Source organism: Phyllostomus hastatus, unplaced genomic scaffold, assembly GCF_019186645.2.
Source record: "Phyllostomus hastatus isolate PE091 unplaced genomic scaffold, TTU_PhHast_1.1 phas_contig_147, whole genome shotgun sequence".
Lineage (NCBI taxonomy): Eukaryota > Metazoa > Chordata > Mammalia > Chiroptera > Phyllostomidae > Phyllostomus > Phyllostomus hastatus.
This window is the reverse complement of record NW_025333603.1, coordinates 5,146,066-5,172,557: the sequence shown is the minus strand read 5'-3', so window position 1 is coordinate 5,172,557 and position 26,492 is coordinate 5,146,066. Positions and strand designations below refer to the sequence as shown.

Sequence of the window (26,492 nt, the reverse complement as noted above, 5' to 3'; positions counted from 1 at the left end):
GTAGTGTCTAGCACACAGCAGACATTGTACTTTTTCACCAAAAATTTTCATTTTGTTCCCTGACTTCTCATTCATCACTTAAGAGACCATCCCTTCTGTGAAGCTTTCTCATATTGGTCCCAAGCAGAATAAGTGGTTCCCATGGTACTTACCATAGTAAATTTTCATTATTTTGTCTGTCTGCCTTTTCCCTTAAGCTGTTCCACATCTGATTCATCATTATACCCTAAGTAACTAGCAGTGACTAACACCTACCCAGTAAATAGACTTGTTAAATAACCTAATGAATGACAGGTACTTTTGTTTATCTATTAAACTAGTCATAATTGATATTTAACAGTAATCAGAGCCTTAGTGGTTCATTTTCTTATTGATTTGTAACTTCCAGAGTACAATCAAAACTGTGGGTTCTATTTCAATTCTTTTTTAATTACTATGACTTCTTAACAGGATTGCTTATATTACAGATCTACTTTAAAATTTCAAAATGCAATTTAATTCAAAACAATTTATTTCCACTTAATTTAATTTGTAAATTTATTGAAACTACTTTAAATTCTTTGATTAAAATTTGTTTTAGGATCACTATCACTATTTGTATCTTAAGTAAGTCACTGAATGTCTACACACTACCAAGCACCACCTTTGATAATAACGGCCAACAAGACTACAGGAGTAAAAACACATACTGACCCAATGATAAAAATAGTTAGCAGTGATTTGTTTTGCTACCATGAAGAGTTTATGAAAAACTAATGAATATCATCGTACATCATACTTGAAAATATTTTTATATCTATCCTGAATATAGAATTAACATGTACACATACACTGCAGTACACACTTTCATTTTAGTCACTTGGAAAGAAAAGTGAAAAAGTGAAACTGCATTCAATGTAGCATGTAAGTGATTTTTATAATACCAGTACCAGAATAGTCTAGGCCCTCAAAAAATATATCTAAATACCTAAATATACTAAATATTAAGTCTTTCCATAAGATAAGTTAGACATGATTGTGTAAAGACACAAGATGGACAGCTCTGGTACCTTTATGATGAGAGGTGGACTGCTGTTTAAAACTTTTGGGAGGCATTCATCTGACTCTTCTGCAAATGGTGGTTGAACAGGGAACAGATGAGCCTATCAAATATAATCAAAAGGATTATGATAATGAATATTTTCATGACTTTATTACATTAAGTACTAATTGAAATTAATTAGAAAAGGAGGCAATACAACCAAATTAACATCTTCAGTGTTCCTTGAAAAAATAGGTTGTATTAGAGTTATATAACCAAACATATTACTTTCTAAAATGTTACTCTCACAGTTTTATTAGATCTCTGGCTTCCAATAATAGAAACAAATTTTAGAAACAAAGGTTCTTTGAAGCCACTAAAGGATATAAACTTATAGAAATGGTAAAATGAAACAGAAACACTCATTTTCCAAGACAAACACTTGGATGATAAAAACAATGTAAATCCCATTCATTAAAAAACATTTCTTCAATATACATTTTTAAAGTTTCAAAGAACAAATATTTTATTGTTGTACATTTAAAAATTTTAATAGTATCTACATCAACAGCACATAAAAATTTTTAAAATTCAATATGTATTCATACTAGATGGGAGAGAAAGGAAAACCTTCAGAAAAGAATTAGATAGTAGATAAAGCATAGTAAATAGATACCACTAGCAATCCATTCAGTTTGGTTTCCAACAACTAAGAATACTAACACTGTTCCTCATAAAAAAAATAACAAAGTAAATGATTATAAATGATACATCCCTAATGAAGTGTCGGAAGAAAGACCAAAACTCAATTTACCAAAATGGCTTTGGGCAAAATAGCATGCTGATCAGTGCTCTACTAAAAATAAATCTGTGACCTCCAAAATGTGAACATAATAACAAAAAACTCAATACTAACCTCTGTAGCATAGATTTTGAAGAGTATCCATGAGATGTACCAAGTCGTCAGGAGAAAGACTCCACATAACCAGACATGGTAGAGTAATGAGAGATTCAAGAGGCCACTCACAGTATCAAGAGGCCTATGAAATTGCCTATGAAAGCAGAAATTACTGTTTAATACCATGGGAAACACAATCGAAGCATTTAAAAGACTTGAGGCTCAACACTGAGAAACAAACAAATCTGATTTGTAAATGATAATGGTAATGGGCTTCTTTCACTTTGTACCCTACAGAGTCCTTTCCCTACTACCTTCTAACAGGGAGCATCAAAAGAGCCTAAAGGGAAGAGTAGACTAAACTGGCACACAGCTCCCTGTGTTCAAAACCTTCACTGCCATTTACTATGGAGGAAGAATATGCCAAGCCTATAAGCCAACCCCTGGAGGCTGAGTAAAAGTTTATTATTGCTGCTTTTGTAGTTTGACACTTAAAAGTCATTCGACATAAATAGCACCTCTCCTGGACCACATTTCAGCTCTATCTGTACAGCCTATAAAGAGTTTCTTACTAGTTAAATGCACATGTACTATCTAAAAAATCTTTACTTTTAAAATAAGAAACTCCTATTGGAATGCTAAATAAAACAAATGCTATCTTACCAAAACCTTGAATAGATCAATTAGCAAAGTCATCATAATCCTACAATCACACAACAAGCAACTGAGAAAAAGGATTTGAACCTCTGACTCTGCCATTTATAAGTGTTGTGATTACATAAATTTCTTGACCCACACCATTCTCAGTTTCTTCATCGTGTAATGAAGGCGTAATCTCTTTGTTCTGCCTCTTAGGGCTGTTATGAGATTTAAAACACCTTATGTTAGGAGAGCTCAGCATAGTTATTTGACATTCACTTTGTGGAGTGGTAGGCACATTAAATGGAGTTATTTTCAGCTTTTAAGTAAATATTTACTGAGGACCTGGCATACATTACGGGCAGAATACCGGTCACGTACAAACAAAACATTTTTTAAGTGAAAGGAGGAAAAAAGTGTTACATTAAATTTTTATCAATTATCATTATTCTTCTTCTTTTTCTATTTGACCCACTTTAAAAACTAGGCTAACATAATACATATTATGCATTTGGTTTCACATCTAGCAATTTAGCAAAAGACAAAACTAAATTTTACCTAGGGATTTTTAAGTTAGAGATTGACATCTACACTGAAGAAACCATAATGTCTCATAAACACCCATATATGCCAATGCTCCCACTCCCAAAAACTAGTGCAGTCCATATATGACACAAAAAGTCTCACAGTGAAATAATATTTAAAAGAACAAATGCTAATAAAGAAATTTACACTTATTTGCACAATAAAGATTAAAGCTTTAACTATGTACAAAGTGCATCGGGAATACACCCGATTGCCACGTAGACCTTCAACTGGTCACATGACACTCCTCAATTTTGGTATCCTCATAGGCAAAATTAGAATAATGCCCACAGCACTGCAGCTGTCTGGCACAATACAGCATAGAATTACTACTAAGTAATGCAGAAAAACAAAAGAGAGGCATGCCATGCAACTCAAGAAGTCTCCTTTTACGTAAGAGCTGTATCTAACAAAAAATGAATTACTGCTTACTTCTGGGGACAGTAACTGGGTGACTGGGGACAGGGCAAAAGGAATCTTCTTCACCACATACCCTTTCATATATCTTTGGAATTTCAGACTATGTGAACTACACTTATTCAAAAATGAATACAATTTTTGAAAATCTTAAAGGCTACACCAATCAAAACATTTGGAAAGAAGCAAACATCTAAAAGGATGAAGGCATCTAAGAAGAATTATAATTCGACTTCTCATAGAGCACTTACTCATCTATTTGAAGGTCCATAGCAGTGCTAATCCAAGCTTTGGGAATATGGCCTGAGGGGGGAAAAATACATAGCTATGAACATAAAAAGTTGTAAAAGCAAACCTTAACCGAGCTTAGAGAGAGGGGAAAGGAGGGAGGAAGAGGACAGAAACAATGAGGTGAGAGAGAAACATCAATTGGCTGCCTTCTGCACCCGCTCCAACTGGAGACTGGACCTGCAACCCAGGCATGTGTCCTGACCGGGAATCAAACTGGCAACCTTTCAGTTGGCAGGCTGATGCCCAAGCAACTGAGCCACACCAGCCAGGCCTTAATCATGCTTTGAAATATGAGATTGATGACATAGCTGACTAGACACCAAGACTTCAGTTTAAATGCTAGATTGTTTGATTAGAAATGGGAAATAAAAAATAATAATTTCTAATTACAAGCAATCCTTGCTTTGTAGTTCCAATAAGTACATATTTCAGTTACCATGGTCTATTCACTAAGACCAGTCCTCCAACAATTCAAATTTCAGTTTCCATGGCATATTCACTGTCATTGACTCAATACAATACTTCTAGCTTTTCAGTACACAAATCAGTATGTAGATAATGAATACACACCATGATCAATGACCACTTACATCTCTTCTTTCAAAGTCTGTCTGTGACCAGTCGCTCACGTTATTTAGCTCTGGCACAGACAACAAGGCATGTAGTTGTGTTGCCTCCTTGTCTCCCATGGCAAACCCATATTATAAGGAACCGTTCCACGTGGCATGGTGAAGGTAGCCCAGGCCCTGACTTGGAAAACCGGTGGGGAGTGAGTCGGGAAACAGGAACTAAGCCCATGGATCGTTTTTCCTGTGGGGAATCAGGCCTGCATTGTACATAGGCTACTTTGAGGCTTCCTTTTTGCTAAAACTCCGTCACCCAGAATTGAGGCAGCAAATGTTTACTGCATATCTTTAAAGTAACTTCCTAAAATCTATGCTAAACCTCCCAAGTATGGAGTGTAACCAGTTCAACCACTTTTTCCCTTGCATTTGCAAATATCCTTTCTCTTTGTAGTAATTAGCAACTTCCTCTCCTTTGTTATCTGTAAAAAATAACCACCTAAACTGAACCTGTGCATAGTAAATAAGGACCATCCTCAGTGTAATGTACCCAGAAAAGCAATAAAAGCCTGTCCGGGCAGGGTGTTCTCTTTCTCACTCAGAGAGCAGCCATGCCGTCCCTTTTTCTCCTCAAGACTTCTGCAGACGGTGTGAATTTGTTCATTGCAGCCACAGCACATGGACCCCACCAGCCGAGTCCGCATCACCATATAACATGTTACAAATATGAATAACTGAAAGAGGAAAATGGCCAAAAAAAAAAAAAACCCCAAAACGCAAAGTACTACAAAAAAACGAAAAGTGTTAACAATGGAAATAAAATTTGAAAGAAAGGGAAGAAAAAGCTGACCATGGAAATCCACATGGCTGCTCCCTCAGCCCAACATACAACTTGCAGGCACACGTACAACTGCAGGCGCATCTCGGAGATGCTTAGGTGCTCCAGAGCACTGCAATAGAGCAAGACATAATCTGTTTGCTAGTGGAGAGTCTTGCCTTTAATTTGTAAAAAGCAACATCTGTGAAGTGCAATAAAGTGGAGCACATTAAAAAAACAAGGTATGCCTGTATGAGAGAACAGCCGGGCTGTTTGTAGTAGGTTAAGACAACGAAGGATTAACATTAGAATGCCATGTTTGAAAACTATGTAGACAAATGGATTATATAAACTACAACTGAAAAAGTACACAACAAAATGGCCTACCCACAATGAGAACAATTTTGTAAAACTATATCCACAGAAAAAAATAGGATCAGAAAAAGTTATAATCTGAAAATCATTTTAGAACATTGGATTTTAGTTATACTATTATGTGTTACTACTGAGATTAATGTTTTCCATCTAACTCGTTAAGTGGGCACATTTTTAAGTGGACACGCTGTACGTGCCTTGCTGTATGACAGCTCTCCAGAGCTTTTTCACCTCACAACACTGACACTTGACAACCACTGAGCAACATCACTCCTCTTCTCCCTCCCCTCAGCCCCCGCAACCACCAGATCCTAGTTTTAGTTTCTAAAAGTCTGGACTACTCTAGACACCTCATACAAATGGAACCATATACCATGTCTTGTTGTGACTGGCTCACTTCATGCACTATAGCGTCCTCGAGATTCGGCCATGTTGGAGCATGTGACAGGACTTCCTTCTTTTTTTAAAGCTGAATGATATTCCACTGTATGTATATTCCACATTTTCTTTAACAACATTTTCCCTTAACTAAATATTCTTCAACAATCTAAATAATGAATCAGTTAGGCTAATCACACATATACAAATATAGGAAACATACAAAAACAAAAAATGACTCTGTAACTGACATTTTCTGAGCTACACGCTAATATATATACTATAAAAAGCATAAATTCTTACCAAGAAAATAATACACAATGCAGAAATTTCTAATCAGGAACAGTGATTCCATACAACTGTGTTTAATTAGTAAGAGCAAAGATCTCCTAAAGCGCAAGAACTTGTATTGCTGTGGAAAAAGAAAAACAGAATCAAGTAACACACCCAAACAGAGGTTCTACTCCATTCTAAAGTAAGCACGTAACTGTGAGAGTTCACACATAAACTACAATCATTGCATGAAAGACAAAGTTCATTCTATTGTAGAAGCAAAATATCAACTATTTCTGATGTTAAAATAGATATTTTTATTATATAACATCTCATTGATACAGATCAGCAGTGAGAAAATTAACAATATCAAACTATACTAAGGACTATGGAGATAAAGTATCAGTAGTGAAGAAAATAATAATAATAATAATAGCATCTAACATTCTTTGAGCACTTAACATGTACCAAGTACTATTCTAAGCACTTTACATACACTAATCCATTTAAACTTCACAAGAATTCTATGAAGGAGGTTCTATCACTACCCTCAATTTACAGATGAGAAAATCAAGGAGGCAGAGAAAAGTTAAATAACTTAACAAATACTACCACCTAGAAAAAGGAAAATCTGAGATTTCTAATCCAGGTAGGCTGGCTTCAGAGCCTGCAATCTTCAAGATAACATATATTGCCTCCGTATTAAATTTTTTTACATGTTATTTTCAGAAAAATAGTAGGCAGTGAAGACGACACTAGCCTAGGAGCCAGGGAACCTGAGTTCTAGCGCTTTCCTCTTTCTGTACAACACCGAGCAGGTCCTGTCTCCTCTACTTATCTGTGAGATACGGTGGCTGAACCACTGGTTCCTTAGTGGATACCTTCCAATTCTATCAATCTAAGTCAGTGATTTTCAGCATGTGTGCTACAAGAATTTTTAAAACATGCAATACCTGACTATTTAGTCAAGGGCAATGACCTCTTTTCCCTTACTTAAATTGCCAAAAATAAAAACAAAAATAAAAAAAATCACAATAGCCAACACAAAAATAGCCAGCTGGTGTGAATGAGTCAAAATTATACTTATTTTTTTGGTCAGGTTGGCAAAGGTAACTAGTTTATTTGTGCCATGAGATGATGAAAAAGACTGAAAATCACTGATGTAAAACAAAGGAATCAAATAAGAAAAATATAAAATTTTTCCTGGAAAAACTATACTTATTAAACATAAGTTGTTTGACCTTCCCCCATCCCTGTCCCTAAAATGCCAATAAAAAAATATTTTTAAATTATTAGAAAGAATCTAAGGAAACCTACTGAACAATAGATAATCTTCCCAAATTCTGGTCTTTTGTATTTATGATATTCTTATATGTATAAAAGAATATATATATCATACATGAATACATAATATATAAAAGAGGATACATATTATTTTGTGGTTATTAAAATATTAGGGCCAATCCTTCTTTAAGGAATTTTAGAAGCTAAAGAACAGTAAAATTTATAGTACTTAGGTGGAAGCTGTACCTTCATACTATGTCTGCAGTTTCCTACAGTATTATACTAAAAGCAGCCCACACAAGTATTTAGTCACTCACCATACAACTTCAAGTACGTTGGCTTACTCAAACATTTTCCAGTTGCAAGATGTGTAACTGTACTATTCTGTGCAGTACCTGGGTGTTAGCACCTTCTCCCTTTGACCCCTCCCCCACAATAAAACCATCACAGTTTCCATACTATTTTCTACTACTGCACCTTTTGCTTTAACCATTACTCACAGGGCATAGAGAGGCTAGGGAAGCAAGTAGACATTTCGGTAGATACACTCCTAAACTGAAGCATTTTTCAATTCCCTACTGGGTTTCTTCTGTGGTTTGGTTATGAGCTACCCTTTACTGAATATTTAGTACGTGCCAGGCTCTATCTGTCTCATCTTATTTAATACTTTCAAACAGTCTCATTGGCTTAGAGCTTGCCAAACCCCATCTTGGTGTACATCCATTTCTTTATCCTCTATTTCCTGTAATTTTCCACTTTTCCTGTCTATCATTAATAATTTTATAAGGGCAATACAACTGCTTTTAGTAGTGTAGGCAAATTTAAAGAAAAAAATTGAATGGGCTAATACAAATTGGTTAAAAATAATTTTTCTAAAGATCTAATTTTTTATATTTTACATTAAAAAAGTAGTTACTGAATAATATGCACAATATAAAACTATTTATGGAAACTTCACCCCACGAAATGTATGTTACAGATACACACATATATATATATGTGTGTGTAAATGTACAGTCCAGGGTCAGGAAGAATATATACTAAACCAATCACTGTCTCTGAGGCAAGGATGGAGACTGGTCACAGTGTGGCCAAGGACCTTTCACTTTATCTCCAGTTTATCTGAATAGTTTATAATAAAAACGACACCCCTATACTTTTGAGAAGCTAGCTGACAGGGAACACCAAAATAAGGATGATAATGATGATGATGATGATGGTAATAATAATAATAAATTTTAAGGTCTAACTTTCTCTGGTCAGCTTAGCTATTAAAAATGAATAAAGAAATGGCTATAACATTCACATCAGTTTATGGAGGTTCAGAAGAATGGGCCTGATTTCTCACATCAAGCTTGCAAGTTCCTGAAAACCAACCCTGCTTGCCTTAGCAACTTAAAATGCCTAAAGGACAGCCATACACTGGGCACCATGCTCTTAGGACTAATGAAAGAATGCAAAGCTGTGGTATCCTCCTTCTCCCTTCGTTTTCTGAAGAGGCCAAATTACCCAACTAGGCAAACAAAGACACTTACAAACTCGATGGATCAAAACTTTATGGTCCCAAGCACAAAAGCCATCATTTCAACTACTCTTACCAAAATCTAGCCTCCTGCACTCCACTGCGTCCACCCACCAAAACCCCTGCAGCACCAACCATCACCTCTCAGGGAGCAGCACCAACTGGGCAGACTAAGCACCACTGTACACCCATGGTTACAAGAGACATCCCCAGATTTTGGCCAAATACTGAATGGCTAAACGTTAAAAATCAACATTCTGCAAAAGTGGAACCTGAAGCCAAAGAAATTACAGAAAACTTTAGTAGTCAAATTTTACAAATGTGACATTATATGGTAGTAACAATGATTTATTAGAACTGCGGACTACTGGACTGTTCTTATGCTCACACCATTGCTTGTCTGTGATGTTAAGTAAATGGCCACTTCCAACTGAGGCCCAAAGAGGAACAACAGATTTTAGGGTATCTTACTTGTCTCTAACATTTTCTTTTCTCCATTCTCTATATTCTTAATTATGTTTGGATCAAAGATAATTTACCATGGATATTTCTATACAGAATTTTGGAGTCTTTCTCCTCATGAAATTTTGAGGTGGCAAAGCTGACTTTTAATTCATCTTCATGAGCTGTGAAGAATCACTAAACAGGACTTTTTATCTACACACTCACAAACTACAGGGGGGTAAGGGCCAGACCCTTTTCTGTGTGCCCTGCCTCCTCGATATATGTGTATGTTCATCAGATTATCCTAGTAAATGCCCAGGCACAGGCATGTTAAAAGGTTAGTTAAACCAAGAGTACCCTAATCCACCACACTCATACTTCATGCTCCCATGACATATAATTTGTTTACATATCCCTCCCCACTCAACAAACTGGGTTCTAGTGGGAAGATGCTGGTTCTAATGTTTGCTCAGCCAGCCAGAGTGGCAATGAAGCAAGTAACAGCACAGTCAGGAAACTGTGGGAATGGGCTGGGGAGAGCCTCGATGCCACAGTGAGAAATCTCAAGTGATCTCCTTCTCCCCTGCCAGAGGAGGTGGTTCTGAGTTTGAGATAGCTCCTGCCCAATTAGTTAGACTTTAAAAAACCAAACTAAAAGGTAGTTTGAATTGTCCCACTTGAACCAACAGAAACTATTTTATTTATACACATGATGCTTTGTTCTGAAGATAATTTGAGACAGTAACTGACATACTCTATACTTACTTGCACATCCTCAAGCTCATGAAGTTCTTAGGTTCAAAAAGCTGGCAGCTGCACAGAGGAACTTTGCATGAGTGTCATCCTCATCCTCCCCCAGCCCTGCTAGGTCACAGCAATTGCCACTACCTAGCAGGGAGGGAAAGAGTGGAGCAAAGCGGTATTCTGAGAGTGGCAGCGGGAAAGGTGGCTACAGCTCTCAAACACATGCTAAAATCTCATGAAAACAAACCTCTCCTTTCCAAATGGCGTTTTTAGGATCTAAGTTTCAAGTCCTAAGTTTCGCTGGTCAAATCTTGAATTAATCAGATGGGGCCAGTTATATATATAATACACACACCGAGGCAATTTTAACTATGCCAAATTCTGACGTAAGGTAATGGTCAAATGATAGCTTACCTGTATGATGGGAAATGGAAGATAGTTCATGTTGTTAATAAAATAAAGGAGGCTGTAACTATAGCCCATAAATGCTCCAGCCAGTAGGAAAAAAAGATGATACTCATTTAAGCAGGTTTGTGCAGCAGGGCCATCTAAGCTGAAAAGAAAAAGTTAGGTTATTAATTCAACAGTCAGGGATACATATCACCGTTTTAGGCTCAATATTTAACACAAAGGTTTAACTTAATTACTTAAGAAATGCCCCAAATCCTAGCAAAATCATTTGTTTCAGGTAAATATGGGCAAAAAATTAACAAAACCCTTTTCCCTGATACATGAGATTTTGATCTTTAGTTAACTCTTTATCCCTGTCTTCTGGAAATCTGGTAAGGTTGAGAATGTCCCCTCGATAGTAAGCAACGCTACTTACAAACTGGTGAACTGCACCTGCACTGAGAGAAACTATAAACTACATATTGCACACCTGACAGAGGTGCCACAACTCGAGCTTCTCTCTGTGTTTTCCCTTATAGCTGGGCAGTCCCTCATGGGGACCCTCTTCACTAAAGAAAATATATCACCGTTAGGGGAGAAAAAAACTGCCTTATATGATAGTGGCTGGGGCACAAAAACAAATCAAATATTCAGTAGTACTCATGAACACTGTTTTAAAGTCAGTGGAGAATAGGGAACTTAAGATTATTTCAGTAATCTTACTTGATTTTTAAAAAAATTTTGTTTATTTATTTTTAGCAAGGGGGAAGGGAGAGAGAAAGAAACAGCAATGTGTAGTTGCCTCTCATGCACCCCCTACTGGGAACCTGGCCCACAACCCAGGCATGTGCCCGGATTGGGAATTGAACTGGTGACCCTTTGGTTCACAGGCTAGCGCTCTACCCACTAAGCCACAGCAGCCAGGCCTCTTTTTTGATTTTTAAAGTCACAGAATGATCTGCAATTTTATCAATGAACATGTGTTCAAGAACTGTATAAATGTCAATGAAAGCATTTTACTAGAGGGGACAGTTATAATTTTTTTTTCTTCATTCTTCCCATACTACCCTTCCTCCAAACTCCAATATGAATGCCACATCGTTGGCTCCTCAGAAAAGTGAAACAGAAGACCCATCTATCTGTGCTTTCTCCAAACCAAAAAGGAAAACAATCTTTTTCCACGGAGGAGGTGGTTAGTTGTGATCGTGAAGGAACAGCTGGCAGTGGAAGTCTTTCCAAAAGGAAGAAATCTTTCCCCAAAGACAAACCAGTTAGTGATCCTGAAGAGGCAGGTAACAGGAATGTGTCCAAGAAAAAGAGGACTTTCTCTTCCAAGGACAAGCCCATCAGCAGTGGAACTGAAAAAGCTGCTGGCAGCAAGAGGAGCAGCTCCAAGAAAAAATCCTAGCAAGTATACCAGGAAGATCAGAATGGACATTTCCCTAGTGGGGTACTGCCCATCCCACCCATCTCGTATACCTCAACAAAAACAAATTTATAAGAAAAAAATGCCACCTCCCTGCTTTCTGAACTCTCCACAGGTTTTATCTACACATCTCACTTTCTTCCTAATACTGCTTATTTCTCACACATTGCTATTTCTCTATATATCCATTTGGGTCTGTAGCTTAATTCCCCTCTCATTCTCAACTCTCAAGGAGTTTGTATAGCCTATGTGTGAATCACTCCTATAAATCCAACAGCACCCAATATAGGACTGTGCATAGGACAAAATGGTTCTAAAAAACTGTTGAATTCAAAATATAAAACATCAAAAACATTTGATGTATGTAGAAAATCCCCTTCTACAGAAGCCTAGAAAGCAAACAATGTCCATAAACTAGTAAACTATACAAGTCATCTTTGGCTTAGTAACTAAACAAGATCTCTTAGAGAAAAAAATTAATAACACTACCTCTCAGTACAAGTGCAGGGAACCACGAGGAAACTGTACCGGCCCTTGGCCATCACCGCAGTGCACCAAGCCACCATCATTCCCATCGCGGCATGAACAAACGAGTGCAGGAGCTGCTGGGGATGGACGATCTTCCCTATCAGTGCCAGTCTGGAGCAGGGGATGGAGGGCACAACTGCAGACAGAACACATCAGTGTGGCTTTATAATCTGCCAGGTGGCCTCAGAGGACCTAAATGATTCCCTCTCATCCTTGCACAAATACTCCAAAGGGCAGGAAGAAACCCAGAGTCAACGTAAAATATGGTGCAAAAAATTCCTACTTAAAAATTCTACGTTAAAATCATTTGAGAAAAGATTAAATAAAAGGAGATGCGCGCACACACACACACACACACACACACAACAAAGAATCTAGAGAGATGAAATCTAAGGAGAATATGATTAACAGCTTTCATTTCTTTTTAAAATTCTTGATAGCTCAAACAGCGCCTACCCTGGCAATCTCCTAAGTGCCATAAAAAATAAATAATTTTTAAAAGACAGTGCTAGCCCTCCAGCAAGTTATCTCTATTTCAGCATTTTAAAATTAGCAATATACAGCCAATCTGTGAAAAACAAACCAAAAACTAGGTAAATATTGACAACACTGAATACAAAAATCAACGTTTGTACGGGAATTTCTATTACCTTTCTAATAATCCAAAAAAGTTTTCTGGACAAGAGCTGGGGGTGGTGAGTGTAGGTGTGAGGTGAGGGATGCTGGCCATTTAAACAGCTACGACAGGGTTCCCTAACCTATCTCTGAAGGCACTCCCCTTTTAATGCACTCACAGTGGAGCGGTTGGGTGAGGTAGAAAATTAAGTGTGAAGGGAAAGGGCTTAGGTGCTTTGCACTTCGGGGAAGACGCTGCTATCCTCTCTCCCTCTTCACTAGAGAAGCCCACAGAGGGCAGTGTGAACCAACGCATGCTGTAAGCTGAAGAGTTCTGCACATGGTTTAAACAGAAAAAAGGTCCGTTAACAAGTAGTAAGATTAGGAAAACAAAGCAAACAGGTAAATATTGTAAATCCACAGTAAGATTTGAAATGTTATACTGTATCTAACAAACTGTGGAAGAGCTAAAAAGAGGAATGATGTTACAGTCAAAACAAGTACTGCCAGAAAAACACTTATTGTATCTTAAGGAAAGACCCAAGGAATCTGAAAGGCAGACTGAGAGGAAAAAACTCTCTGGAATCTAGCAGGTAATTCTCCCAAGCAAAACACAACATTTTTAAGGTTTTTTTTGGAAAATCTTAGAATTATAGACTTTTACATTTGAGAAAGACCTAAGAAATCACCTGGTCCTGATCTCATATCCTATAAATGCATTATTTTTATAATATTTACATCGGCTAAATCACAACTTGAACATGAGCTGTGAACCATTAAAATTAAAAGATCTAAGTTTTTTTGTGGTAAAATACACTTCAAGTTTATTGGTTTAGCCGTAACTGGGTAGCTCACTTGGTTATAGCATTGTCCCAATTTGCCAAGGTTACAGGTTCAATCCCTGGTCAACGCGCATACAAAAATCAACCAACGAATACATGAATCAGTGGAAAAACAAATCAAAGTTTCTTTTTCTTCCTTTCTCTCCCTTTCCCTTCCTCTCTTTAAAATCAATAAATAAAAAATAAAAATAAAGTTTATCATTTTAACCATTTTTAAGTGTATAGTTCTGTGGCAGAAGTACATGTACACTGTTGTGCAAACATCACATCACATCACACTTTCCCAGTTTCCCCAAGTGAAACTCTGTCCCAGTTAAACAGCTACTCCCCCAACCCGCCTCCTCAAAGCCCCAGGCAACCACCAGTCTGCATTCTGTCTCCATGCATTTGACTACTCCAGGTCTCTCATAAGTAAAATCATATGTTTGTCCCATGCAGAGAAACTAGCACTCAAATTTTAAGGTAAGTTACTCAAAGCGTATGATTCTGCATGCATTTGTAAAACTGACACAAAACAGAGCCTATATTACACACACTTGTATACAAAACACACTGAGTCTGCCCTTAATAAGTTCAGTTATTTTTAAGATAATTAACTTTTGAAAACTCACCTGTATAAAACTCCACATTGAAAATACTTATTATTATTACTACCACTGACAGCAGCAAGAGGTAAAAGATTACACGGGAACTATATAGATCATTGAAAGAATCTAAAATACAAGAAAGAGGAATTAGTAAGAACCATTCATTCATGTAGTCATATTCAGTATACTGCAATAGAAGAGGGGTTTGAATCATAAATATAATTTTAACTTTACAAGTTGTCTTCTTTAACAGTGTCCTTGTAACCTGGCTGGCATGGCTCAGTGGATTGACTGCCAAACTGCAAACCAAAGTGTCACCAGTTCAATTCCCAGTCAGGGCACATGCCTGGGGTGCAGGCCAGGTCAGGGGCCCATTAGGGGGCGCATGGAAGCCAACCACACATTGATGTTTCTCTCCCTGTCTTCCTCCCTTTCCCGTCTCTCCAAAAATAAATAAATAAATAATTTTTTTTTAAAAAGTGTCCTCGTACACTGACAGGTCCTATAGGACATCCACTCAAGAACTACAATGAGACTTATTTGGACCAAGCTCTGGGTCCTTCAAATTATACTAGAATTTCTTTCCAATGATTCAGATGTTAACATCAGACAAAATACTATTATATGCAAACATAATTTCATCATGTGAAACAGAGAAGTACCACATTTAGTAATATACCAACAAAGTTTCCTTTTAAAATGTAAATATATTTCAGATATTTTCTTTAAAAATACAATTAACCCCTATAGCTAAAAAAAATATCATTTCTGGAGCTAGAATAAATCCATAAATCATCTAAATTAGCTGAATTGAAAAACAAAAAAAATCAGGACATCCCTGTTAAATACCAATGCATTGACATTTTATAGTAGTTCAACAATCATTCATTCCAAAACTATGACAAACTTTAAAATATGTATATGCTATGCCTAAAAACATGATCAAAAGAAATAAAAACTGCAAGGACATATGCTTGCTGAATAGACTACCACTTAATAAAACAATTATTTTTTAAATGCAAAAATAATTTTTAAATTATTTTTTAAAATGCATAATTCATTAACTAAATTAGTCAACAACATTTACTGAGCATTCACAATTCAACCCAAGCATTGTACTCTGCTAAAAAAAGGAACTGATTCCTGTGACTAGAATAAGCAAAAAGAGTACAACTTCTCTGGAAAGATTTTGTGAAGCAAAAGTTGAGGAGAACAAGCAGCATTTGATAGAATAAAGACATAAATCAAATCCAATTTATATGACTGAAGAGAAACTGTTATTAGGATTAAAGACCACTTGGCCCATGAAATGGCAAAGTTTTTTATCTTGAGTGCCAATTCTGAACAACTGAGAATGGCTCTAGTTAACAGTACTGAATACCCTGAGTGTATTGTGACCAGACAGCCATGATTAAAAGAGCATAAGTAATGCAGGTTCAGGCACAGCAGTTACCAAAACACTTGCCATCCCTATACTGGTTCTGTAACAGTGGGCATTAACAGTGGAAAACTGTAAGCCACCCTACCCTTTTTATGACAGTTTCTGTAAATGCTGACTCTAGTATGTAGCTTGTAGATAAACAGAATGTTTGTATAAGAATCTAGGAACTAACTTCAAAAGATAGACCCCAACCTCCAGGCATCCCAGCTCCAGATTCGCTGACCTTCGACCATGGAGCCAGTATGACGTGAAGCTGGATGACGTGACGCCAGGATGACTAAACCAGGATGATGCCCACCGGACCATCACTTTTCTCATCGGAATGGACTGTGCTCATCTGCACATGGAGAACTTTGCAACCCCCTCCCCCCTTGATCTCTTTGTTCTACTTCGGTTTCCCTCTCCCCCCTTATAAAGACCTCTGCCTCCAATGACAGGTGGAGATGCACTCAGAGCTCCAAGTCCCCCATCTTCTCAGGGAGACAGGCTTTGAGACATGAGTCCCCTATCTTCCCAGGGAGATGGGCTTTGTGACATGAGTCTCCCATCTTCCGGGTTGCCAGCACCTGAAATAAAACCACTTTCCTTTCACATCAGCACCTGCCTCTTGAACTCTTAAGTATTGGCTTTTGAATCAGTGGGCAGCTGGACCTGTGTTCGGTTATACTTTATGGCTTAATTTCATCTGACCTGTGGGATCCATCCAAGAAGTGATTGATATGTCTCAACAAAAATGTAACGTGGCTTTAATTCTTTAGCAGAAATTATCTCCAAAGGCCACAAAGTAAAGCTTCAAACTCCTTGAAAATTGGCATTCTCTTCTGGAAAATTAAGAACACACTTCCCACTTTCCAAAGCAAAAAAATTTACTGTTATTGTTGTTGAGAGGATGTAAAAAGTATTTCTAGAGTATTTGTTTCTTAGCCTTAGGCAAGACTTTAAAGACTTCAAAACGTAGTCTGGCAACATTTCTCTTTTTATTTTTTTAATTCTAATGTGGCACAGTGGAAAGACATGGGCTTTGAAGTCAGAGACCAATGTTCAAATCCTAGTTCAGTTAGTTCTCAGCTACATGTCTCCAAAGACTTTAACCTCAGTTTCCTCATTTATAAAGTAGAGGTTAATAGCTCTTTATTTCACAGAGTTGTAGGAAGAAGAGGTAATTTACTTAAGGTGGTTAGCACAGTGCCTACCACACAGTTGACAGTAATAACTGAAAATTCCTCATCAATCCTCACATTTAAGTCTATGTTCTTTAGTCTTTAACTTTCGTCCTTTTCTCTCATCTTTCTTATTAGCTACAATATAGAAATGAAGTATTCATAACTTTACACAGGTTTTTAAAGATATGTCATATTTTCTATCAACAATTTTTAAATAGGTAAAAGAAGCAGTTCTCCTTAAAAAAGACAATCTCAGCCCTGGCTGGTGTGGCTCAGTGGACTGAGTGCGGGCTTGTGAACCAAAGGGTTGACCAGTTCGATCCCCAGTCAGGGCACATGCCTAGGTTGCAGGCCAGGTCTCCAGTGAGGGGCATGCAAGAGGCAACCACACATTGATGTTTCTCTCCCTCTCTTTGTCCCTCCCTTCCCCTCTCTCTAAAAATAAATAAAATCTTTTTTAAAAAGACAGCCTCAATAAAGCTATCAAAGAGACAAACAAAAATTAAGTTTTCATTTACATGCTCTTCTCGTGATTTTTTTTTGTTCATGTGATAATAAAGTGTCTAACAGGTTTACTAATCTTATTATTACATAAGGAAAATGTGGTTTAAGTTAGGAAGGGAATGCCTTAAGATTACCCCAAAGCGAATGTTTTCCCATGTGAATATAAGCAATAACTAACAATATATTTGAAATAATGCAATTTTTATGTTGAGAAGTAGATGCTGTAAATTTGTTTTCCCAAATTGAACATCACTTACCAGACAGCCACTGTATAGGATGAAATAAATCAATGCTACTGAAGATTATAAATACTGTGGTACAGACGGGTAGAAGCAGCACTGACCAGACAATACTTGTAACCATCCTCCAGCCCAAAACCTGTAACAAACAAAATCAACAAAATCACTCACTCATGAAGTCAGTTAAACTATTCCAGTTATGCAAATCCTATCTTTTCATACAGGATGTTAATTACTAATATTTACACCCAGATCATTGTCCATGCAAGTATATATAAGCCTCAATGGTTATTACTATTAATACTTTAATTTACATACCATTACAGAATCTTGTAATATCAGTGAACTGATGGCTATATTAGTCGAGTCAGGTGCCACATTAAAAATCCAGAATGGGGAAGAAAGACGTATCTTTTAACTTTTACAACTGCATTTTTACAGCAACTTACACTTTCTGTAGGCTTAATTGGCAGATGCATCAATATCTAAAAAACTGTATGCATTTTCTAAGAACCAACTGTATATTGTAACTGTTTACAATGATGAGATACACACTCCTTATTGGGCAATTGACACACGGTTTTCATGCCTGAATCACCAGTGCCTACCATATTAGAGGCACAAGATTTACTGTTGAATAAGTGAATACTGAGAGGTTTTAAGCATGAAAGTGACCATCGAATTTATTTTTTGAAAGGTAAAACACCCTTGTGTATGGAATGTAGCTATGAAGAAGAGTGATTCGAGGGAACAAGACCCCGACAGGAGGCAGTCCACCGCAATTGCCCAAACCAAAGATTAGTGTCTGAAGGTAGCCAGTGGCAATGGAAAAGGAAAGGGGGCGGGGGGGATAATTGCAGCCACATTTGCGAAAAACAATCTACGCGACATCGGTGGCTGATAATACAGGTAGTAAAGGCTATGTAAGACTTGACTCCAAAGTTTGTAGCCTGGGATACAAGGCTGCTGTGCCGTTGTGGTAGCCTAAAGGGATATTACTCCTATTTCTCTTTGCCCTGCACAGAATGGATGCAGAACTGTTGACTCAACTTTAACAAGAAAGTACCTCCTCACCTCAGTCCTACGGTGCATACATTTCCTCTAACTTAACAAAGAATACCTGTCCTGCTTACTTTACTTAGTTCCTAACCCCAGCCTCTACTAAGGCCTCGCATTCACATTCTTTCCAACTCTTTGCGCTTCTAATCCAAAGGAGTAAACAAGTTATTTAGTTACACCTACTAGGTACACCACCCCTGCATAGGTTCTTCCTCTATTCCCTGCCCCAATTCCCATCCAGGTCAGCCCCCGACTCTAACTAGCTTCCACTCTGAATACCCAGCTTTCCCTAGCATACTCTTCCCAACATTCCCAACAGCTTCCACTCACAAAGCCCGCCCCACCCCCCCAAGACCCGGCAAAGAACCTCCCGGCAAGAGGTCCCTTCCCCACGCGCTCCCCACAACACTCGAGCCGGCTCCTCCCCCGCCCAGTGCGCAAGCGCGGTCAGCGCCCGTCAGTCCAGCCGGACCCCAGCAGCGTCCAAACGCACACTACAGTGAGCGCAGCACTCACGCGCCACAAGATGTCCCGCGACCCGCTGGCGCAAGGCTGAGTCGCAACCGTGGCCATGGTGATGGCGGCCCCTACTCTGAGGGGTGCAGCACACTGTGAGCCCGCCCGCCACTGCGGTTCAAAGGGAGGAAAGCCCCGGGAGGACCCCGTTGGGGCTGCCTCGAACGCCGCCTGAGCGAAGCCCGGCCCAGGCCCCAACCCATTCCTTCCAGGGTTCGTCTGGACAGGCCCAGCAGGCCAGAATTGCCCCGGAGACACACGTCCAAAAGCGGCCCGGGACTCCAGAATTGGACCTCTAGTATCGAAAAGGTCCCTTCGAAGCAGGGTCCAGCGAGGCACCAGAAATTGGGGGCGGTGCCGCTGCATGCTGGGAACTGTAGGCTCGGCCCTACAGTTCCTCAGGGAGGTCCTCAGGGAGCAGGGATGAGCGTTGCATTCTGGGACTCGGAGGTCCAAAGTACAGCAGAGTGGGAGCGGAAGTCTTTCCCAAGGTACCTTGTAGCCTGCTGGGATTCGTAGTCTTTTATAGGCCTATACTAGCCACAGTGTTGAAGGATGGGAATTCTACAGTTAGAAAGATCTGGCAAAATGACTGCCCTTTCTCCGGATTTTGCTTTACTGACCTCTTGAAAGTGAGATCAAAGCATATTGTGGCCCTCTCCACAAAGGTGCTCACTAATTTTACGGAAATGGAAAATTCTTTTTCCTTTGAGGTGCATTTAGTTTTGTAAAATCTGGTTTTTCGTTTCATCCAGCTCGGTCACTTGCTAAGAAGAAGTGATCCTCTGTGAGCCTCTATTTCATCTATAAAATAAGAATAAAAATAAAGATGTCAACCAGTGATGTTATAAAGATGTAATAATGCTATATAAATATTATCATTAATTTCCTGCTGGTGAGGAAAACAGCTTTTTACCAACCCAATTCCCACTTAATGAAGTCTTTGATTGTATTCGGTCTCAATGAGATACCTGGAGGAATAGTGCCTACACCTTTTAATGCCCAATTACATACCACAGTCAACATTCAGTACTCTAACAAGACATACATAGATTCAGTGATTAACTGAAGAAACTCAGTCGAGCGAGACAAATCGAGATCACACATACTGCTCTGCGACGTTTGCTAATAATGGTTTCCCGAGTTGTTTTAAGATTACATCAGATTAACCTCCAAAGAGTTAATATCACTCATGTCTGAAGCACTGCAGGACAAACTGGGAATACAAAGGTAGATCAAATGCCCTGACTGGTGTGGCTCAGTGGGTTGGGCATCTCTCTGCAGAGTGAAAGGCCACTAGTGCAATTCTCATCAGGGCACATGCCTGGGTTGTGGGTCAGGTCCCTGGCTGGGATGTTTCTCTCCCTCTCTTTCTCCCTCCCTTCCCCCTCTCTAAAAAGAAGTAAAGTCCTTAATAAAAAAAAATAAAAAAAAAAAGATAGGCAAAGAAGATCTAACATACAAATAATGGGAGTCCCTGAAAAAGACTAGACTCTTATTTTAAACCACCACTCTCCCAACATCGTACAGGGATATGGGAATTACTTTTTGTTCTGAAATTGTTCTAATATCGTTAATGAGTCATCATTTTCCTAAAGTTTTCATTTCAAAACCTCCATACCACATTATATAGTTCTTATTATATAGTTCTGGATATCTTACAGCCTGGAAAATATTAGGGGGTGGTGGTTGCAAATAACTCTTCTTCCTCCTCATCTGTAACCTGTGTAGTGTCAAATTCAGTCCCTCCAAGAGAGAAGGCTGTGAACTCTTGATAAAATATGATTAGCCATTTCCAAAGGCAAATAAGACATTTATTTTGAAAGAATGCCTGGACAAATCCAGAGTCTCTTGTGCATCAGAATTTTGATGAGTCAAACAGAAATAAATAAATAAATTCAAAACACGTGGATATTTCCTGGGGTGGGGGACAGGAAAAACACATATTTCCCAGGATAAACCTAAGTTGGTTTTAGTGTTGTTGTTTATTATTTTACCAAACTCTAAACACCTTGGGGAAGAATTTGAAAGGGTTAGCAAATTGAAAATAAGGTTCAAACTCCTCCTTCCTTCGAAGCCCCCTCTTTGGAGCCAGGCTTTCCTTTAGTTGGCTGTTGGGTGGGGCTGCCCTCTGCCGCTTGTTTCGTGGGGATCAGATTTCAAAGGAAAGAGAGAAGGAGACCCTTGAGGGAATATCCACATAGTGGAAGCAAAGTATGAAACCCTGGCTTCAGGAATGGCTTTTTTCTCCCTTTTAAACTGGCCTAGGTTATTTACAAAGCCCAATTTAACTGTCTGCTTATGATAGACAGTAAAACAAAGCCTGTGGACAAAGTTGAGTGTACTAGGTGCCTCATCTCCAAGTATATGAGGAAGATGCAGGATCGAAGGTTTTTCACATGAATACTTAAGTGCCTAGGAGGCATTAAGCAAAGATTTTAGAGAGTCAGACACATGATTTGAATACCAGCTCCCTGTTTAATAGCAAGTTAGTGTAAGTAACTCAACCTCTTAGTGCACTAAACTGTACAAAGAGGGACAATAGTGTGCACTGTTTTGTCTTTTTATCCACGTGTCTAAGTTGAGCCCCATTACCCACCTTTCAAGGGTGATTGTCATTCATACTGCTCACCAAGTATTTCCAGTCCTCTGCTTTCATGACATATAATAGGACTGCACTTCACGACTCTCTTTAACGTTAGGTATGGCCATGTGACTGTGTCTGCCAACGAACTGCCAGCATATGTGACTTATGGGTGAGAGATTTAATGGCCATTGTAAGACCCTTCAGAGCTCTCTGTTTCTCTGGCACAGTGACCAACAATATTTGAGATTGTGGTGGTTCCACTGACCCCAGGGACCTGAGTGACTAGAATGAACAGTTTCCCTGCCAACCTGTGATGGACTTGTAACATGAACAAGAAATAACACATTTAAACTACTGATGTTTTGAAGTTGTTTCTTATTGCAGAATAACCTAACCAATCCTGTATGACACAAGTAGTAAATCAACAAATGCATCACATGAGGAAGACTTGAAAAGCTCTTGAAAACCTTTATGTTGCTACCTTATAAATTCAACCCACCAGCAGTTACTCAGCAATGAGTATGGGCCAGGCGCAGTGCTGAGCCCTGTGGGAGTGTGTACCTTGGAGCAGAGTCCCTGCTGTCGGAAACTTCCAGCCTGGTATACAAGCCCCACCTCTAGACACTCACTCTCCTAAACCACACCCTCAACTAATGCATCTGGTAGAACTGGTTATCAGTTTTTAGTTTATAAGTTGTTCCTGGGGAAAGGATTAGTACAGGCATAAGAAGCTAAAACTGGCTTGCTAACAGACCCCTCACCTCCTCACCAACATGACTTGCTTTTACACCTTATTGCCTCTGCTTAAACTGGACTCTTCCAGTGACATGTTTTCCAGGAAGCCTTTCCTGTCCAATCTCTCTTTCCTATAATTCTACCATTTAGTGCACGGGCGTCAAACTCATTTTCACAGGGGGGCCACATCAGCCTCACAGTTGCCTTCAAAGGGGTGAATGTAATTGTAGGACTGTATAAATGTAACTACTCCTTAACTAGGGACAAGGAGCTCGGTGCTGCTGCCGAGTAGAAACAAGGTGCTAGGCTGGATAAAACAAGGTGGAGGGCCAGATTCGGCTGTTTTGCTACCTGTGATTTAGTGGGTATGTCTTGCCTTGCATAGCACAGTACTGAAAGAGCAAAGTTTGAAACCAATCATGTATTCAAGCCCCAGTTTTGCCCTCCCTCCCTGGCTCAAAAGGCTAGAGATCTTGCTTTGATTGAACATGTATATCTTTTTCTTATTATATCTTGGACACTAGAAATCATATCATGTACATTTAATTCTCACACTTGCCCTTCAAGTGAAGCAAGAATTCACACCCATATCTATTTGAATGTTTCAACTTTTTAAATTTTTAGTGTGTGATCGATTTGCTTGCTCTCTCTTTTTTTTCAATATTTAAAAGGGTTTGTATTTTTTCTAATTATTTCCTTTATATAACACTTTTAATCCCCTCTGTTTGGGGAGGGCAGTTATTGTAGATCATTTCTCTTATGAACAACATGGCACTTACCTAATACCTTCCTCCTTCCCCAGTATCTGATTGAAGCAATGTTCTCTTACTAAATAACTAAAAGGCAATCAGCAAGCTTATTCTGCCTTATAAATGTTCCCCCCTTCTTCCATTTTTGTTTGCTATGCTGTTTTTATTTTACATGCACAAAACCAGTGCCATTGTCAGTCTAATGACAATGTGACTTTCCCTTATAAGTGAGTCTGTCTTTTAGCCTGGATACTCCAAATGCTTTTTCTTTAAACTCCACTAATTGTATGCCCTGGCAGACGTGGCTCAGCTGGTTGAATTTCCAGTCAGGGCACATACAAAGGTTGCGGGTTCAGTCTCAGGTCCGGCACGTACAATCCTGTTTGAGCGCAGATGGGAGGCAACCAACTGATGCTTCTCTCTTGCATTGATGTTTCTCTCTCTCCCTTCCTCTAAAAAGCAATAAAAACCTGTCCTCGGGTGAGGATTAAAAATTTTTTAAAGCAAGTATTTCTTTATTTTATTTTATTTTACTTTATTTATTTATTTTTAGAGAGGGAAGAGAGGGAGAAAGAGAGAAAAAAACATCAATGTGTGGTTGCTGGGGGCCGTGGCCTGCAACCCAGGTGTGTGGCCTGACTGGGAATCGAACCTGCAACACTTTGGTTGGATTAACATTTTTTTAAAATCCACTAATTTTACTAGACTATGTACATGTTGACCTTCTGGGTTGAGATCTCCAGGTATAAGGTATGTTCTTTCTATATGAAGTCAAAGTCTTTTTAATTTTTTTTCAGAAAAAGTTTTTTATTATTATAGTTTTTTATATTTATTCTTTTTTTTTTCCAGGACATGCATAATACACTTTTAGAACTTTTTGGACTATCTTCTATATTTGTCATTTTTCTTTGATTTCTCTTTATTTGTTCTGGAATTAAAATTTTTTCCTTCTTTTCAATTTCACTCCCTTAAGGCATTATCTACTGTGCAACAGCTATGTTACTGTGATATTCCTTCTAGTTTAGTCTTTTGTGAACTAAGTTTCCCATTTTCTTTCCTCTTCTTTACTGTTTTATTACCTAACTTCTGCTTTCTAATTCTGATTTGTGCCTTTCTATCTTGTACTATGTTTTTAATTTGCATTAGCTCATTTTGAAATATTGTTAGAGTTTTTATCTGGTTTTGTAGACACGTGTTTCTGGAATACTTTCATTCAATAGGGATGTCATTCTGCTCCTTGTTCTCATTTTTTAAAATAACTTCATTATGAGGTTTGTTTTCAATCCCTTCAGTTGCTTGTTTTTACATGAAATTAGTTTTTCTGCACATTTAGGAGGAGGAAGAGAGCTTTGCTAAATTTAAGGCTCTACAAGCAGGGGTGTCCAACCTTTTGGCGTCTCTGGACCACGCTGGAAGAAGAGTTGTCTTGGGCCACACATTAAACACATTGTGACATGTAATCACAAAAATATCTCATAATGTTTTAAGTAAATTTATGATTTTGTGTTGGGCTGCATTCATAGTCATCCTGGGCTGCATGCAGCCCACGGGCAGCAGGTCGGACACCCCTGCGACAGTTTCCTTTCCTATATTTTCATGAAGTGCTCAGAAATATGGCTTCAGATGCTCTGAGATCTCTTGGCTCTGTTCCCCATCCCTGCTCTCATCTGGACTTCCATTTCCTTAGCTCTGGATATCCCTGCTCTACCCTATCTGTATTCCATTCCTGATTTTTTTCCTCTGGTGTCCTGGAAAGACTCTCTGTCTGGTATAAGAGGTAACAAGACCTGGACTGCTCCAGCTTCTTCCGATCTTGCTTTGGAGCCCTTGCACTCATAAGCTGCAAACTGGGTTGTCAAAACTCCCCCAACCCCAGTCAGTACCAGCTGCTGCTCTCCTATTGGTCCTCTGTGCTTTCCGGGGAGTTCTTGCTATTTTGATCTCAGCAAGATCTCTTATTTTTAGACTTCTCAGATACCGTGTTGCTTCCCTCTGCTTCTTTCCACAAAATTGCTGATACCATGTGAGTCTTCCAACTGACAGTGGTTTCCGCCTACCTGAATTCTGGGGTTTGTGGTGATATCCTGTCACCCAGTTCTGTTGTAGATGATGTCCCTAGGTTTACCAAGGTGACCTTAATCTCACTATCACCTGAATTTGTGCGCATCTTTCTTTATCTGCCTGGTCAGCCTTTTAAGTACAAATGTGCCTTTGTAGCCTACACAGAAATACACAGGGAATTCCTGAACTGCAGAGGACAACAGTAGGGAACTGGCAATCCCGACCTGGCAGAAACTCAGCCTCCCAGATGGTGTGCATTCTGAATACAAAGTATTAAAAAATATCTTTGAGGTGTCACTGGTTTCTCCCCTGAATGCGCTCTAGCCAGGAAGGCATGCCACCTTGCAGAGGTACTGCAAGGGCCCTAAAAGAAATTTCTAAAATCATCGTCAAAACAGGCTGTAAACGAGCATGTTCTTTAAACCAACTGTTTCACACTCACAGGTGGAAAAGTCAGATGTGCCGTGGAGCCCCCACACCACAGCAGCTAGCACATCACACCAAATTCTCGGCAGCCTCCGGCATGCTGACGACAAAAATCAGGGAGGAACTTGAGGTCAAAGCATGAAGTGCAGACACAGCTGTTATGTGAGGTATTTATTTTGCAACCATTAGGTTCAGTCGCCCAGTGCCAGGTCACCAAAGACAAGTTTTCAGGCACCTAATGAATCCCAACTAAAGTGCACACTGTTTGGCCACTTTAGGATGGCAAGCATCCAGAGAGAAGAGGAAATCTGTACACAATTCAGAGAAAAGACATCGGAAGTTGGGATGGATCCACCTCAGGAATTAAGGGCGT

At 38.9% G+C, this 26,492-nt stretch overlaps 1 protein-coding gene across 3 annotated transcripts in view; it reads right to left on the bottom strand.

Moving 5' to 3' along the window:
• Positions 1-19,679, bottom strand: part of NDC1 (NDC1 transmembrane nucleoporin) — a 45,362-nt gene extending 25,683 nt beyond the window's left edge. The window contains exons 1-10 of one of the 3 annotated variants that reach the window (XM_045857300.1): positions 19,061-19,396; positions 18,305-18,339; positions 18,005-18,125; positions 14,664-14,765; positions 12,557-12,731; positions 10,666-10,804; positions 6,288-6,396; positions 3,812-3,863; positions 1,938-2,073; positions 1,050-1,142 (exon numbers count right to left, since the gene is read on the bottom strand). In XM_045857300.1, coding sequence (XP_045713256.1) covers positions 1,050-1,142; positions 1,938-2,073; positions 3,812-3,863; positions 6,288-6,396; positions 10,666-10,804; positions 12,557-12,731; positions 14,664-14,765; positions 18,005-18,125; positions 18,305-18,307 — 930 coding nt within the window. In that variant the 5' untranslated portion in view covers positions 18,308-18,339; positions 19,061-19,396. Of the gene's footprint in view, positions 1-1,049; positions 1,143-1,937; positions 2,074-3,811; positions 3,864-6,287; positions 6,397-10,665; positions 10,805-12,556; positions 12,732-14,663; positions 14,766-18,004; positions 18,126-18,304; positions 18,340-19,060; positions 19,397-19,561 lie in introns of those variants that run through there. The other 2 variants (XM_045857282.1, XM_045857292.1) reach the window with 2 other exon arrangements.
• Between the last annotated feature and the right edge of the window lie 6,813 nt (positions 19,680-26,492).